General features: G+C 49.3%; 1 protein-coding gene across 8 annotated transcripts in view; it reads right to left on the reverse strand.

The window, feature by feature from the left end:
• Positions 1 to 16,289, reverse strand: part of MYH10 (myosin heavy chain 10) — a 133,863-nt gene that overhangs the window by 27,152 nt on the left and 90,422 nt on the right. For 6 of the 8 annotated variants that reach the window (XM_065897915.1, XM_065897916.1, XM_065897917.1 and 3 more), the window contains 7 exons: positions 6,257 to 6,450; positions 6,043 to 6,164; positions 3,634 to 3,703; positions 3,385 to 3,545; positions 2,268 to 2,376; positions 2,032 to 2,163; positions 940 to 1,146 (listed from right to left, as the gene is read on the reverse strand). In XM_065897915.1, coding sequence (XP_065753987.1) covers positions 940 to 1,146; positions 2,032 to 2,163; positions 2,268 to 2,376; positions 3,385 to 3,545; positions 3,634 to 3,703; positions 6,043 to 6,164; positions 6,257 to 6,450 — 995 coding nt within the window. Of the gene's footprint in view, positions 1 to 939; positions 1,147 to 2,031; positions 2,164 to 2,267; positions 2,377 to 3,384; positions 3,546 to 3,633; positions 3,704 to 6,042; positions 6,165 to 6,256; positions 6,475 to 15,609; positions 15,673 to 16,289 lie in introns of all 8 variants that reach the window. The other 2 variants (XM_065897911.1, XM_065897910.1) reach the window with 2 other exon arrangements.

A 16,289-nucleotide genomic window follows, 5' to 3' on the forward strand; every position in this document is an offset into this window, starting at 1 on the left:
TTGTTAGATAATCAGTGGGCTTCCACTGATTTATGCTTTAAGTCCTAGAACCAGAATAGCTGGATTAATGTGTACTTTTTACAGCTTTCGTGATATTTTGCCAACCTATTATGGGATACTGGAAGGCTGTTTGTGTTGAAGAAGGGAGAGGGCCTGGACAATTTATTGTATGGGGTATTTGCCAAGGAAATAATATGATATCTTTTGCGGTTCTGAGAAATGTCTGAAATGTCTGTGCTTTGCAAAGATAAGCTAAGGGGTGGGGATAAAATTAAGGGAGAGATCTGGAAGAAAGAAAGTTTGGTACTGGACCCATGAAGCAGTGGTGGCAGATACAGACACCCTGACACTCAAGGCCATACTGGATAGGCTGGGGTGGGATTCACGGAGGACGTGTCTCAGGGCACAGGCACAACCACTGTTGTCTGGATCACTCATCTGGGTGTTCACTCACAGGGAGAGCTGTGCTCCGTGTGAGGACGGCTGGGTCTCAATAAGGAAGTGGCTACCAGCAGGAAGGGCTAAGTGTTTTATTCTGATTCCTGGCCACCTCCTGCGTCAGTGCTGAGCCTTTATCATGAACCACACCACCTCGTAGGTGTCTGTAATGAATGGAGTGAGCAGTGGAATTATTACTGAGAACACAACGAACAAACTCCGTCCCCGCAGACCCTGGGACGCATCCTCTAAGATGCCACATCAGAACATGAAAACGATTCCTGTTCAAAATAACAAATCTGCGTTTGAAGGCATCTATTATATGTGTGCTTCAAATGATCTCTGAAAGGGGTGGGGGGGCGGTGGGGAGAAACGACTTATTACTTAGGCTCCTTTTGCTCCTCAACGGACACAAGAATCCAAACCCATAGCATCTCTTCACGCAACAGATCCATTTGGAAAACCCAAACTATAACCCTAAATGAAACTTATCACAGATACCTGAATATGTGCTTGCATTTTCTTCTTTTCATTTTGGAGGATTTGGTTTCTTTCCTCTTCTTCTTCAACCCTAGACTCCAAGTCATGGAGAATCTCTTCTAATTCCTGCTTCTTTGCGGCAAGTCTTGCCCTCATCTCTTCTGCTTCAGCAAAGAGCTCAGTCTCTGCTTGTAGCTGCTCTGCCAGGATATTCTTCTCTTCTAGCAGCTGCAATCACAATAAAGCGTCCGGTGCTATGACTGGCCGGTTATGCACAAGAGACAGTCACTGGGACTGCAGTGGTCAGTGCAGGTCGCCCAAGAAACCCGGAGTTAAAAATATATCATGTCACTCGCAAAACTTTCAAATATATCTTCGGCTCTAGCAAAATAAGCTGGGTGAAAACTTGAGACAACAGAAACGACGGAAAAGGTTATCCTGAATAATACATATTAAATTCATGCTATTTTAAAGAATTCCCTTTCTTACTATTAAAGTCATTCAGAAAGGGACCAAAGAAGAGGCGGGGAAATATTATAGAAATGCTATGAAGTTCACGGTGACTGAAGCCATCTGGTATCAAATGATATCCTGGCCTCTACTGTTAAAACTTTTTGGCCCTGAACACACCAGTCCTATCACTGTCAACTACAAACATTTCCTGAGTCTCTGCTTTGTCCATGAAGCACAGCTCCCTGAGAACGGGATGTGGACTCAAGACCACTGTGGCTGGAGAACAGGCAGGGGGGTGCCTTGTACTGTCTCATTCTTTTACTTTTTTCTAGGTCCCTTGTGAGCAGTCACAGGAAGGTGCTAATACCAGGAGAAGTGTCACCGGTGTTAAACGCACACCTGATAGCAAACTTGATCATCTGGGTGTCCCAAGGGTGACAAAGGCAAAAATGCAAGAGGTCGAGCTGATTTCAGTTTATATATACCCCAATGCTTGGCCTAATACACCTGCTACCTCTATGCTCAAACGTCTATGCTTTGGAAAGGAGTGAAAAATACACATAAAGTAAGATGCTGTTTATTTGGAATTCACTGGGCGGGTCCCTATCCGCGGGCTCGCGCATCCTCTTTCAGGGCTGAGCGGCAACTGGTGAGCTGTACCTGTTGGTGCTTCCTCTCCATCTCCTCCAGCTCCCCTTCCACCTTCGTCTGCTTCTCTTTCACCTTCAGCAGCTCTTCGTCTTTGGCCTGGAGCTCCTCCTCTTGGCGAGTGACTTGTAGGAGCGGCTTCACCTACGTTCACGACATTGGACACTGACTGTCGCACCCTGCGCCTCCCCGCCCCTGGGCTTCTCTTGGTCCCGTGCGTGCCACCCCAGGGGGAGCCGGGCGCCCACCTTGGTGAAGACGCGCCACCACTGCCAGTGCCGCAGCTTCAGGTACGCGGCGCAGTTGCGCTGGAGCACCTTCAGGGCGCTCAGCTGCTGCTGCTTCTTGGCGAAGGCCCTGAAGAAGAGGGAGGAACACTCGTTAAAGTAAACTGTGGTTTTGTTTTGCTTGTAAACAGCCATCATCTATTCCTCACAGTTCTGGAGGCTGGGAAGTCCAGGATCACGGCCCCGGCAGATTCCGCGTCTGCCGAGGACCCACTTCCTCACTGACAGCTTCTTCTTGCTGTCGCCTCATAGGGGGGAAGGGCAAGGAAGCTCTGTGGGGTCTCGCTCATGAGGACACTAATCCCATTCGTGAGGGCTCCACCTTCATGCACTAATCACCCCAAAGGCCCCACCTCCAGACACCATCCCACTGGGGATTAGATTCTAGCACACGAATCTGGGGGACACATTCAGTCTACAGCAAATAAGAGGGAACTGGCTTTGACAGCTGCCGTCATAGGAGACTTCCTAGAGGTGAACGTTCTTTGTGGGCTGGGCTGGGGATCGGGGACATGACCACGTCCCTGCCGGACGGCGGGCCTGCTCCGCCCACCTCAACTCTGGTCACGGGACCTGGCACCCTGTTCACAGACGCTGCCGGAAACGGCCCCTGCCACCTACCCCCAGACACACACGTACGTACGTACGTGCGCGCGCGCACGCGGGTGTGAACAAGGCCCTGCTCTCCCCTTCCCTTTGCTGTGCTCCTCGTCCATCCTCTATTAGATACGCGTTCCTCTTTGGATCTGTCACAGGAGACACACCCCTCTTTCTTTCTAAGGTGCCCTTTCTCCTTCCCTCCTGGACTGGACCTGCAGATCCTCATGCTGGCACCTCTCATTTACAGACGCGCTCAGAGAAGCCCTCCCCGAGGACCCACGCTGAAGCAGGACCCCTTTGTTGTCTGTCTTGGCCCCTTGTTCGTATCCTTATTTAGAACGTGTATCTGCTTACCTGGTTCTCGGTCCCACAGGACAGGGACCTCAAGTCTCCCGCGCTCTCGTATTTTTCGCACAAAACACATGCTTATTAGCACAAGCACACTCTCTAAGCATTTAATACATGATTTCCCACTTACTTTCTGGCTAAATAACCTCTGCAAACAGCCTGAAAGAAGATAATGATATCGGTAATTTTTAAATCTCTTTCTTCCTCTAAGTGTGCCAGAACTCCAGCTCTGAAAAATATCTTGCTCTGTCCAATCCTGTACAAGTTTGGGTCCAGTTCTAAAGCCCGGATCTGAGAGAGAGAGAGTCTGTTTGTTATTTGTGCTACAGGAAAGATTGTGTCAACAGCCCACGAACCAGAAAAATCCAGAAGAGCTTACCATGCGCTCACAAGCCTGTTTGCCATCCATAAAGCCCTTAGGAATAGCATTTGGAGTTAGGATCTCGTATCTGTAAGAAAAGCAGCCCAAAAGCCTTTTGTAAAAATCTGTGGAAATGTTTACCTACTAACTATGAGTTCTGCTTCCCCTAAGAGGCAAGGATATAATGGGCAATCAGGTCGAATGAAGAGTAAAGAAATGACCAGCTGATAATCTGAGGTTTCCTGCAGATCTAGTTTCTATTTCTTAAAAGCAGCAGCAAAATGAAAATGCAGTCATTTCTCCCAAGTCAGAGACCATGTTTAAGAAGTTGTGGTGGAGAGGAATCAAAAGCATGGTGATTTTAGAAACTTTTTGTTTTTTATTTCCCACAAAACGTCCACATCCTTAAGATGCAAGGAGAATCTGGCTCTTTGCGTGTTGAGTCACTGTCAACTTGTAGGCATTTATTAGATAACAGAAAAGGCTGTAAGAGCAATGCTTGGAGGGCCTCTGTTTAGAACAGGAGGAAGGGGACTTCCCTGGTGGCGCAGGGGTTGAGAATCCACCTGCCAATGCAGGGTACACGGGTTTGAGCCCTGGTCTGGGAAGATCCCACATGCTGCGGAGCAACTAAGCCTGTGAGCCACAACTACCAAGACTGTGTGCTGCAACTACTGAAGCCTGCGCGCCTAGAGCCTGTGCTCTGCAACAAGAGAAGCCACCGGGATAAGAAGCCCACGCACCGCAACAAAGAGTAGTCCCCGCTCGCTGCAACTAGAGGAAGCCTGCACACAGCAATGAAGACCCAACACAGCCAAAAATAAATAAATTAAAATTAAAAAAAAAAAAAAAAAAGCACAGGAGGAAGTCTCAGGGTGACTCAAAATAGCACTGGGCTGGGCGCACATATGTTCACCGACCTGCACACCTAGGTCTGTGCATTTACTATATGTGTGTTATACCCAAGAGAATAAATTTTAGCACAAAGACAGTGGCTGTATTAAAAGATGAATCCTGGCTACTTCAACCAACTTTGTATTCTGGATGCTAGTTATGTTCCATTTTCTTCTATCAAATAAAAAGTGAAGGGCTTCCCCAGTGGCGCAGTGGTTGGGAGTCCGCCTGCCGATGCAGGGGACATGGGTTCGTGCCCCGGTCCGGGAGGATCCCACATGCTGCGGAGCGGCCGGGCCCGTGAGCCGTGGCCGCTGAGCCTGCGCGTCCGGAGCCTGTGCTCCGCAACGGGAGAGGCCACGGCAGTGAGAGGCCCGCGTGCCGCAAAAAAAAAAAAAAGTGAAAACCTACCAGCTCGTTTATCATATGGTGGGGCCATAATAAGGGTTTCCCTGAAAACCTGTAGGGATTGAACAGTTTTTCAACTGGATTCCCTCTGGGAGAAAGGGCTACTCTTCGACCTGCAGCACTGTTTACTTTATGGAAAAACAAATGCTTCATATTTGGAAACTTGATTTCCAGGAGCAAAGAGGAAAAAGGCAAACTAGACTAACTGTTAAAGAAAATTACATAATACACTTTAAAAAAAAACTGTTGCCCATCATATGTTTTCATCCATTTCTATTGCACACTGATCTTCTCCCTCTTGTTTTTTTCCTAATTCTTTTCTAATCTCCACCTATTTCCGACCCTACTTTAGTAAAAGGATTGTAAGAACACACACACGGGCACACACAGTGGGAAAAATAATATACATACACACGTACACAGATATATTCATTGAAAAAAAGATGGAAAGAAATGTCCCAAAGTGCTTTTAGGAGTCACACCTGAATAATTTTTATTTACTTTTAACGTATTTAAAATTTTTCCTAAAAGGAACATACGTTATTCCTATATTTTATTTTTATTTTATTTTATTTCTTGCGGTACACGGGCCTCTCACTGTTGCGGCCTCTCCCGTGGCGGAGCACAGGCTCCGGACGCGCAGGCTCAGCGGCCATGGCTCACGGGCCCAGCCGCGCCGCAGCACGTGGGATCTTCCCGGACCGGGGCACGAACCCGTGTCCCCTGCATCGGCAGGCGGACTCTCAACCACTGCGCCACCAGGGAAGGCCCCTATCTTTTAAAACATCAGTTTTAAAAAAAGTTATGCTTAAATCCCAGGCAGAACTGTCTGAATGAGTGAACTGTAAGTTCTCAGCTCTGTGTTTCCTCACAGCTGCCTCAGGGCCCCAAGGCCCCAGTCTTTGCTGTGCCCAGAGAAGTTATGAGCACCCCGCCTCTTTGTCAAGTAGGCACTCAATATTCCCGACCAACGATAAAGGGAATAATGATGACCTCCCTCCTGTATGAAAAGAGAACGGAAACCCTCCAGGGAACAAGGAAGAGTCCTTTCACATCATCTCACGGTTTGACTCACATTCAGATAAGCTTCGATACACACAGAACCCAGGTAAAGGTGAGCAATACCTCTGTCTGAATTCCTGGAAAACAATCCGGTTGGGGAATCCCTGGCGACAGATCCTGATCCCTTCCAGGACACCGTTGCAGCGAAGCTGGTCCAGCACTAGGTGTGGGTCCAGTTTTCCAGCCTAATCGAGCAGATGACAGTTTTAGAGCTTCGCCTCTGGGACCGGACCTCGATCCGCCTCCGACACCCGCCTCCGTTCTGCCAGGCACGTACCCGCTTCTCGTGGTTCGGAATGATGCAGCGCACGAAGTTCGGGTTGGTGTTACGGAGCGTCGCCATCAACTTGGTGAGAGATTCCTTGTAGAGCTGCCCGACTGTACGGAACATGCCCTTCTTGGTTTTGTAGGCGGAGCCAAAAGCTGTCTCCGTCATCCCCGTCACTTGGTCCAGACCCACGATCCGGTCCACTGGTGGAAATGAAGAAGACAAGCGAAAATAAGGCAACTCTAGCTCCTGAGCAGGGAAAGAAAAGACAGAGTGACAGAGCAGCAGCACAAGCTTTGTGGGACAAATGATAAGAGATGCCATAGAGGTAGGGCAGTCAGCATATTTAGACACTGCACAAGCCGTGGACCTAAAAGCCACACACTTCTGGGGCGGGATACTGTAGCGCTTTGAGAACTTCGTACCGCACACCAGCAGGTGCCTCCCGCTGCGCTAGGTTCAGGAACTCACTGCCTGATACCACTGGCCTGTCACGTATACAGTTACTTGGTAGATGCAAGATTACTGGCTGGCATTGATACACAAACCGACACGGTGACGAGTCTCAAAATAGGAAATGGCTTCTAAAAATGTACATTAAGATAGACGTTTATACAAAGCAAATCCACTTAGTGAAGATGCTCGGCAATTAGGGACCAGAGTCACCTCTTATGGGTCATTAGATTTCCAAAGAGAAAGGCCAGCAAATGCAGGAAGATTGGATCACCTCAGCTCAGGTTTTTAGGAAGGAGTAAACTTCAACTCTCTCCTCAAAGCATGGATGACACTCAAGAAAGGGCAAGGACGCTCCATCGGAAGGAGTCTTCTGAAAAGTAATCAGTGCCTGAGCTGAGTTCAACGATGGCTAAACCTCTCAGACGCTACGCTCTTATTAAAGCAGCGGACAGTGGCCACTGTCCACACACCTAACGCTTCCCGCGATGGGATCACACGCAGAAGCCCGGCAAGTGCACCGGCCGCCAGCCGAACATTCGGTGCCTAATACGCTCTCGTCAAAAAAAATCTGATGAATGAATGAAACACACAACTGAAATACTTCTTTAAAAAACCAAAATATCAACTGAACTACCCCATCAACGCTCTCTGCGACCCCAGCAGTCCCCTCCGTTTCTTCCGTTTGCGCCCCAGGGCAGGAAGCACGTGGGGACCTGGCACCACGTGAAGTGCTCTCTCAGCAACACCTCAGTCTTGATTCCAATCCTTGCTTTCCAGTGAGGTTTTTATGGAAGAGGCGACCATGGCCCAGGAGGTAAGGGAACTTGTCCAAGTCACGCAGGCCTTCCGCGGAAGCTGCGAGAAGGGTGGATGACGCCTGCACACTACCTACACTTTCCCCTGAGTGAAGCCGCCAGACTCGAGGGTTTAGGTCAAAGCTAGCCCTGCCTGTGCCCCTTGGAGACCAACACTCTCTCCTGGGCCTTCAGCCCGTCTCTCCTCACCCAGCCCGCCCCCGCACGCGCCATGACAATGAACTTCCGTGAGCCACCCGCTTCTGTCTCCTCAGAGCCGGGCCTCTTTCTAGGCGGTTCCCACACCTGCCATTCCTCATCCTTCCCGCCAGTTCCTCACTGTACAGCCGACTGGCTTCCAGGCCGCCCTCTCCCCACACCCCGTTCCACTCAGGCCACGACAGGCCCGGGCCTTATTCAACTTGACCCTGGTCCATTTACCTGTTGACCATCACAGCAGCATTCTAGAAACTCGCCACGCCTGGCTTCTCTTGTGGACTAGGGACCCCACCTTCTCCTGGCCCTCGACCCACCTCTCTCACTACCACACTCTCCTTGATAACTTCTCTTTTGCATTTTCTGTACATCACGACGCTCACTAAGGGCCCAGACTCAGCTCACCTAAAATTCTTTCTAGAATAAGACAGGACACAAGTGCGGGCAGATAGCACTTGACCAGAACTCCTCGAGCCCCAGTCTCATCCTGGGCGATCACATCATACCTGACCTCCCAGCACCAGTCACTGAACACCTATATTCTCCTGTCCACCCGGAAGTCACACAGCTGCCTCTGCCTTCCACACAGTGCCTCTCACGTCTGCTTTTCTCAGTATCACCCCCCTCTAACCTAGTGCGACGCCTGGCATATAACATGCTTGATACATGCATGTTAGCAAATAAATGAAGTAAACGTTAAATGCTTTCACAACTACAGTGAGAAATGCACTGAAAGAAAAGAACAGGATGCTACGAGAAGGATGGGCGGTTAGAGACCTCTCTGGAGAAATTATGTTTAATGCCTTAAGGGTAAGGACGAGCCAGTGCGGAGATAAGAGCGGGCGTGAAGGACCAGAGGCAGGAAGAAGTGCAAGCGGCAGGTGCCAGTGGGGCCTCAGGGGTGAGGAGGTGAGGACACGCACGCAACAGAGAGTGGACTGGGGGAGGGGTCAGGGAGCAAGGCGTGGCCCATGCTGTAGTCCAGGCTCTGAGAGAGATGATGGGAGGCTGAACCTGGAAGATCACAGAGGAGATGGTGGACAAGGAAGATTCCAGATGTGTTTTGGTGGCAGGACCGCCCTGCTCTTAGGATGAGCTTGGTATGGAGAACATGGCAGAGGGCGAGGGCAAGAACTCCTGGGATTTGGGCTTGGGCAGGCAAGTGGCTGGTGGCACCACTGGGAAGATGGGGAGAGAAGGGGGTTCTGTGGGTAGAAAGATGGATCCAAACTCTATTCAAGTTTGGGGCGCCCGTGACACGCTGAGGCGGAGATGTCAAGTGGACAGCGGACAGTCTGCTGCTAAGAAGAGAGGTCTGAAGGAGAAAAGGTAGATCTGGGAGTTGCTGACTTGCAGCTAGGATTTAAAGTTACGGGACTGGATGAGCCCCCTAAAGGGCGAATGACCAGAGATGGGGGCGTGGCGCAAGCCCCAAGGAGCTGGGGCAGGCGGAGGAGTTGGATAAGGAGGACGAGAAGGGGCTGGACGTAGGGGGGCCCAAGGTCAGTGTCCTAAACAGAAGCACATTCTCCCCGTCCCTCCTCCTGTGTATCTAGTGCAGACATGGCCACGGGTTACTCAAGCCAGAAACCGGGAGTCGGCCTCCATGCCCCTCCCACATCCAGCTGCTGATTTACCGGAACCAGTCAGGACAAGCTTCCGGAGTCTTCAGTCCATCCCTCCTCTCCACTGCCCTGGTCTGTGCGACAACGCCCTACCGGGTTCCTTCCTCCAGCCTCACTCTCCCATTTCATCCTCCACCCCTGCAGCCACAATGTGCTTTCCAGTTACACCTTTGTCACGATTAACAGCTGTGTCTAAAACTAAGCAAGCTCCTTGCTCCTAGACTTAAAATCCTTCCATTTCTCCTACAGCTTGTAGGAAACGGTCCAAATAACAGCCCAGCAGCAGAGCACAGGGATGAAGAACTCTACCCAGAGACTCAGAAACACCTGCCACCTACAAGCTGCGTGAACTTGGGTCTAGTTACCCATCTTCTCCCAGCCTCAGTTTGTTCCTCTGTGAAATGGAGCCTTACAGAACCGAGGTGCCTAGAAAGCATGAAGTGCTTGGTGAAGGGACCTCCTGTCACCTTCCCTAGACGCCAACTCTACAAACCAGCTGCATTTTCTCACACACAAAGCTCTCAAGTCTCCATCCTTTTCTCTCTGCCAGGAACCCCGCCTCCTTGCAAACTCATAATGGCTTTTAAATCTCCATCCCTTTCCCTACCACCTCTTCCTGTCCACCTGCCTCCAGGCTAAACAGGCCACTCCCTCCTCAAAGCTTCAAATCACATACAGACATCAGACCCTGGGATGACACTTCCACTCTGTTCCCTGTATATTCCTGCTGGACTAAGCTTCCGGGGACGTCTCTCTCCAGCATGGAACACACACGGGGTCCTGAAAGCAGATCCCTGGTGCCCCTGGACCCCTCTGATCACCAGCTCAAATGGCTTCTTCTGCCTTCCCCACGTCCGGACGTTGGCATGAGCATGGTCCCTGGCGCACACAGTAATTTTTTTTTTTTTAAACAAGTATCCACTGAATGAACACAAAATTACCCACAAGAACAATTCACGCCCATAACAAGAGAAGGAGCCCCACGCTGACTGCGGGGGTTTAGCCACACTGGTCTGCGCTCTTCCCCTGAAGGGGCAGCTCCTCTTCCACAGGGCAGGGTGGCAGGGAGCCCGCGATGCAGCCCCGGGCAAGGACAACTTTTTTTTTGTTTTTTAAGTAATAAACAAAAAACATAATCATAATGAGCCTGATTTTCAAATTTAACTTTAATAAGGGTAATCCAAAGCTGAATATTCAGATTTTTAAAAAATTAATGCTCCAAACTTTCAGTTTTTTTTTAAATTCAAATACTTAAACTCAGGGTTAGTTTCTACCAATGAGTAAAATTATTGGGTAAAAGAGAAACACTTTGGGAACTTCATTAAATGATTTGGGCCACACTAATCATATACGATTTCACTCAAAAATCAAGACCTAGGGCTTCCCTGGTGGTGCAGTGGTTGAGAGTCCGCCTGCCGACGCAGGGGACACGGGTTCGTGCCCCGGTCCGGGAAGATCCCACATGCCGCGGAGCGGCTGGGCCCGTGAGTCATGGCCTCCAGGGCTGCGCGTCCGGAGCCTGTGCTCTGCAACAGGAGAGGCCACAACAGTGAGAGGCCCGCGTACCGCAAAAAACAGTGAGAGGCCCGCGTAACAACAACAACAAAAAATCAAGACCTAGAAAAACCTCTGGGTTTTTTTTTTTTTTGCGGTACGCGGGCCTCTCACTGTTGTGGCCTCTCCCATTGCAGAGCACAGGCTCCGGACGTGCAGGCTCAGCGGCCATGGCTCACGGGCCCAGCCGTTCCGCGGCATGTGGGATCTTCCCGGACCGGGGCACGAACCCGTGTCCCCTGCGTCGGCAGGCGGACTCTCAACCACTGCGCCACCAGGGAAGCCCAAGAATGGCTTTGTTTATCCTCCTCCTCCATCCAGGAAAGGCTGGTTAGGCTGCTGGTGGGCACTGCAATTCATTACTTGGTTGCCCAGTGGCCTGAAAAGAGTTCCAAGTATTTTATACTAACAACTTATTAATCAATAAACCCTACGCGGACAGTCAGAAATGAGATGAGCTCCACAGACCTGCGATCTCTAAGGGCATATTCATAGTTTAGTTTTACGTAAGGAATGGTGTCGTCTGCAGCCGGAATGCTTAACTGGCCCTTCTTCTAATGGATGGTCTCAGGAGACACGAGGAATACATGAGATTTTTGTGTTCTTTAAATCTGTCCGTGGGCCAAAATACTAGTGCTATTATTTCATTTGAAGTATTTAAGCCAGTTCTTCAGAAACTCTCTCTAGATGATAGAGCTGGAAACCAAAAAGGGGGGGAGAAAACTGTCTTAATGTTAACTTCAATACCCAGACACAATGATTAGGAACTACATCACACGCTCCTATCCTAGAGAAGGCTCTAGTCCCCAGCACCGTGCCAGGCACATGGTGGATTCTCAGTGCTCATTTCCATAGACTAAAAGACTGTTCTACTCTTAAGGTACACTAAAATGTTACCAACAGTTGAAAATGATTCCGAAACAAATATTCAACTGCTATGAATTCCCAGAGACAATCTTAACATCGAATAGTCTATCTCCAGGGTACGGCTATTACACAGTAATAAAAAATTTACAGCGGTTACATAACTGGGCTGTAGAACCGACCTGTTAAATGTTCTAGAGTGTTTGGCAAGTTTGAGAAAACTTCCAGGAAGTTCAGCAGTTGATGGGGAGCGTGTGATCCAGGAAGAGAGCAATCTGGCCTCCCCCGAGCGCCAGTGTTAAGGTGACCTGAAATTTGTCTCCCTTACCCACCCTCCCCACCTGTACTTTCTGCCCCTGCAGAAGCCAAAGTCTGGGCACACAGGGAGCCCCCACACCTCCCGCCAGCGCCTCCGGCACGGCTACTCCTGCCTTCTCCCGCGGGCAGGTCCCAGGAATACGATTCATGCCCACCCCGCGCAGCATGGCATGACTGCCTGTCAGCGGGGCCTCGGGGCACTGGGAAGAAAAGAGGACCTGCGTGAGACGATGGCCGAGGAAATAAGCATTTCTTGACTTTCTCTGTTTTTTATAATTAGAACAGCAGCAGCAACGAGGGTACGACAGCAATTACGGCAGCTGCAGAGGCAGCCACGGCAAGTGCAAGGCCAGGCAGGCAGTGCGTACTCAGGCACCTCCCGGGCCGGGTCAGGCTCTCGCTGCCTCGGCTGATACTCGCGGTAACCCTGAGAACTAAGTGTCACTGTCCCCACCGGACCTCGGGAACTGGAGGTGCCGTCCTCGGAAGCTGCTTCTCCTCGAGCTCCCAACTCTGGTTAGAACTCAAGATAAAGAAATAGGAAAGAGTAGAATATGCAACGACGTATAGAACCTTCATCCACTGAACACGAAGACAACGAAACTGCGTACAGAAACCAGATCAGACCTAAACCAGAGAGTCTAAAAGGCACTAAAAATGGGGGTTAGGACCAGTGGATATAATCTACACGGAGATCCAATGATGACCGTTTTTATCAGTCGTGCTACTGGATACTAACGACTCACTGAAGGAAAAAAAAAGACTGGTTCAAAGTCTTCGAAGTCAGAACGTCATCATTTCTGTTATGCCGAGAAGGAAGGGAAGAATTCCGGGGCCACTAGGAGATGAAGGGAGACCCCAGTGGGGCAGCCCTCCCGCAGGCCGGGACCCAGATCTCCCTGCTGATTCCCAGCCCCAGGTGAATTGCTGTCACCACGTTTCAAGTGCTGCTTCTACGAGAGATTGAAAAGGGTGGCGGGAGTTCTCTATCGACGACGAAAACTCGCTTCCTGTACTTCTCACAATGTCTCCGGTGGTCACCCTTCCAGACCCGTCAGCTGCCGTCCAGCACTCGTGGGGGGTCAGAGAACCTTAGGGTACTCACTACCCTGTGAAGGACACGGCAGGTGTCCGCCAGCATCAGGGCAGATTACGCACAACCGTCCCTCCGACACAGTTCGCATCAGGACCTAAAGCCACAAACTACCACCCCTATCGTCACAGGCCCTTTTAGTCTAAAAAGCCCGCCCACCACTTTGAGGTTAGGAACCCGCTTTGCTAATTCATTGCATCCTCCATTACTAGTTTATCCCAGGAGTCTAGAGTTTCAAAATATATTTGGAAGAAAACAGTCCTTTGGTTTATAGCAGAAACCTGTATGACCTCCTTATTCTGCCTCTAGGAATTCTGTTCCTTTCTCTCCTGCACTTGCTCTTTGATGGTTTTGGAAACCTCTCTTTACCCCCATCTCTCATCTTTCTCCTCAAAAGCCCGCACATTCTTCTAATGCTGTTTTCCTAACCTTATGACTCTACTTAGAAGCACAGGGCCCGCGGTAGCTCTCTGTCATCTCATTGAGAGGCACCGCCCACCTCAGTGCGTCAAAGGCCATCACCATTTGATCCTGAGGAACCCCTTCACCCACCGTCTTCCGAGAAACCACTGAAAATACTAAAGCCCATGTTTTCATTTAAAACCCGTTACCCCTCTCTGGGGTTTAAATCCACGAGCATATGTTGAGGAGAACATTTCTGCTGGAGAAATATCAATACTACCTACAACTTCGAAGACCACCTGGGGCCATGGTGGATGGAAGGCCCTCCGGGGTGGGGAGAGATTGAGACCCCGACACTCGGGTCAGCCGGCTGACTCGACCAGAGGCCACCTCATGAGAGAGACGGACCAGGCACGTTTCCAGTGCCCAGGCAAGCAGACGGGAGGAGGGAGCCGGCTCCCCTCAGGGAATGGTTTTATCTAGGATGGCCCTGTACCTGATCCTGCAGGTACAGAAAAGCACCTGGTCCACAGACCCCGGCCCCAGAGGAAAGAGCATCTGTGCTGCAGGAGAGGGAAGGCCATGGTGGGAGGGGCTGGGCGAGGCTGCTGCCCCTAGCTGCTGGGTGTGGGACACCCACCCCCAGACTTCACGGTGCGCCCGTCTGGTGCCAGGAGCGGGGGAGTGATGGGGGCCCACGGGCTGGAAGTCTCTTAAACGGTTAGAAATCCAAGAGTTGGAGGAATGAATTTAAAGGGGGAGCTCTACTTTGGGAGAAAGTCCAAAAGCTCGAGCGCCGACCTTTCAACAAGGCGTAAGTCCCAGGCAGACCATAAGCTTCTAACTACCGGCTAGCTCCTTTCTCTGCCCACTTCCTCAACTCTCTCAGTACCCCCAAGGCCAAAGATGACTGACCTTGAAGATTTCTCCTGCGGACTAGTTATCCCAGCTCACGGAGCAACCCTGGGCATCATCTCTCCCTCCCTCCGCCCCCTTGCTTGCAGCTTTCTTCTTTCACAGTATATGAGCCAGAACTGACCCCAGGAATCTTGGATTAAAACGGGTATGTTTCTTTAACATATTTTTAAAACACTTTTTTGAGATGGGTTTGGGTCTCAGCATTATGTTCCAAAAATCATGAAGGAAATTTTATACGATGAATTTGACTTTGAGTTTTTACTGCTTGATGATTTCACTAAACAACTGGAAGGTTAGGTGATCTTCATTTATATTAGGCTTTTGGGGGGCCTCTTCGCCATGGTTAGGCTGTATTCTTTCCTTCCTTCCATCTATCTATCTGTTTTTAAAGTACAGTCGATTTACAGGTTAGGTTGTATTTTAAACAGGTCTAAGGATTCAAACCATAAGGCCCAAATGTGTGAAAATCCATTTCAGGTTCAAGGTACAGGTTCTAACACTCCACTCTTCGTATCGACGTGCACACATCAAGCCTTGTAGATAGTTTCATGGCTTTCAGTTCAAAAGAAAAGGGCAAGTAGCCAGATATGCACATAAATTCCAAATAAAAAGCATAATGATGAGACCAACATACGTGAGATTATTATGTAATTATTTGTTCACTAAATGTTAATGACTTGAAAAAAGAAAAATAAAAAACAACCTACTCCTCCTTGGAGTTCCTTAGAGTTGAAAATTTAAAGGTAACTCAAAGACAAAGGAGATATTACTGGGCACATCGGTGCCTAACAATTCCGTTAGAGGACTGCGTATCAAACGGCACTACTGGACAAGGTAGTGACAGACCTTTTGCTCTGCGGTGCTTACGGGCTACGCATAAAAGAAGCAATGTGTAGGCAGCAGCAACTGAGTTGTTTATGCGCTCAAACAGTTGCCTTGAAGGAGAATAAAACTGAGCATGAAATGAAGGTTCATGCAGGTCTATGAGCAAAACAAAAACAAAAACCCAGAAACCAAGCCCCCGTCCTCCCAGGCCACCCTGCCAGGCCCCCCACCCCGCAAGTTCTTCCTCTGGGCTGAAACCCCTTGTGTTTGGAAGACCTACAGGCTTTATCCATTCACCTGGTGGCTCATGAAGACCAGAAACACTGTCATAGAAAGAAGCTCTCTGAATATTCTGAATCTCTAAAGCAGAGAAACAGCAAAAACAGGAGGACAGAAGGGCAAATACACAAACACTTCAGTTAGTGTGAAAGACATTCGACATCACAAGTCAACTTTGCAATCGGGCTAACAAAAGCAGCTAGTCCAGGGCAGACCCCATGCAAACATTACTATTTAGAGAATTTGCACATCTGGACAAAGTTCTGTATAAAATAAATGTATACAGCGGAATCATTCCCAACTCCAGGTGTGAGCATTATATCATATTAATGTCAAATGGTTACCCCCATATAAACGCAGGATGAAACTGAAGAGTAATAAGGTACTATCTGCGTTGTCTTTCATAAAATTATCCTCCAATTAGCAAATTAGGACAAGACTGCAGCAAGTTGGACTACTCTGGAAAAGGTAAATATTAGTGGCATTTACTGTCAACAATTCACAGTGCTGTGTAATTTTATTTCCCATCCCGATTTTGGAAATATAATTTACTTCAAATACAAACTACGAATAGGTAACTACCACTAAGGAAAACAAAATTCCATTGTAGCAAGTTCTATTGTACAAAATGTTAAAGCAACTTCAAATCGTAACTAAGATGATACCTACTGATCATACCGTTACTCATGAAAATATCA

The sequence above is a fragment of the Phocoena phocoena genome, chromosome 19 (assembly GCF_963924675.1).
Source record: "Phocoena phocoena chromosome 19, mPhoPho1.1, whole genome shotgun sequence".
Lineage (NCBI taxonomy): Eukaryota > Metazoa > Chordata > Mammalia > Artiodactyla > Phocoenidae > Phocoena > Phocoena phocoena.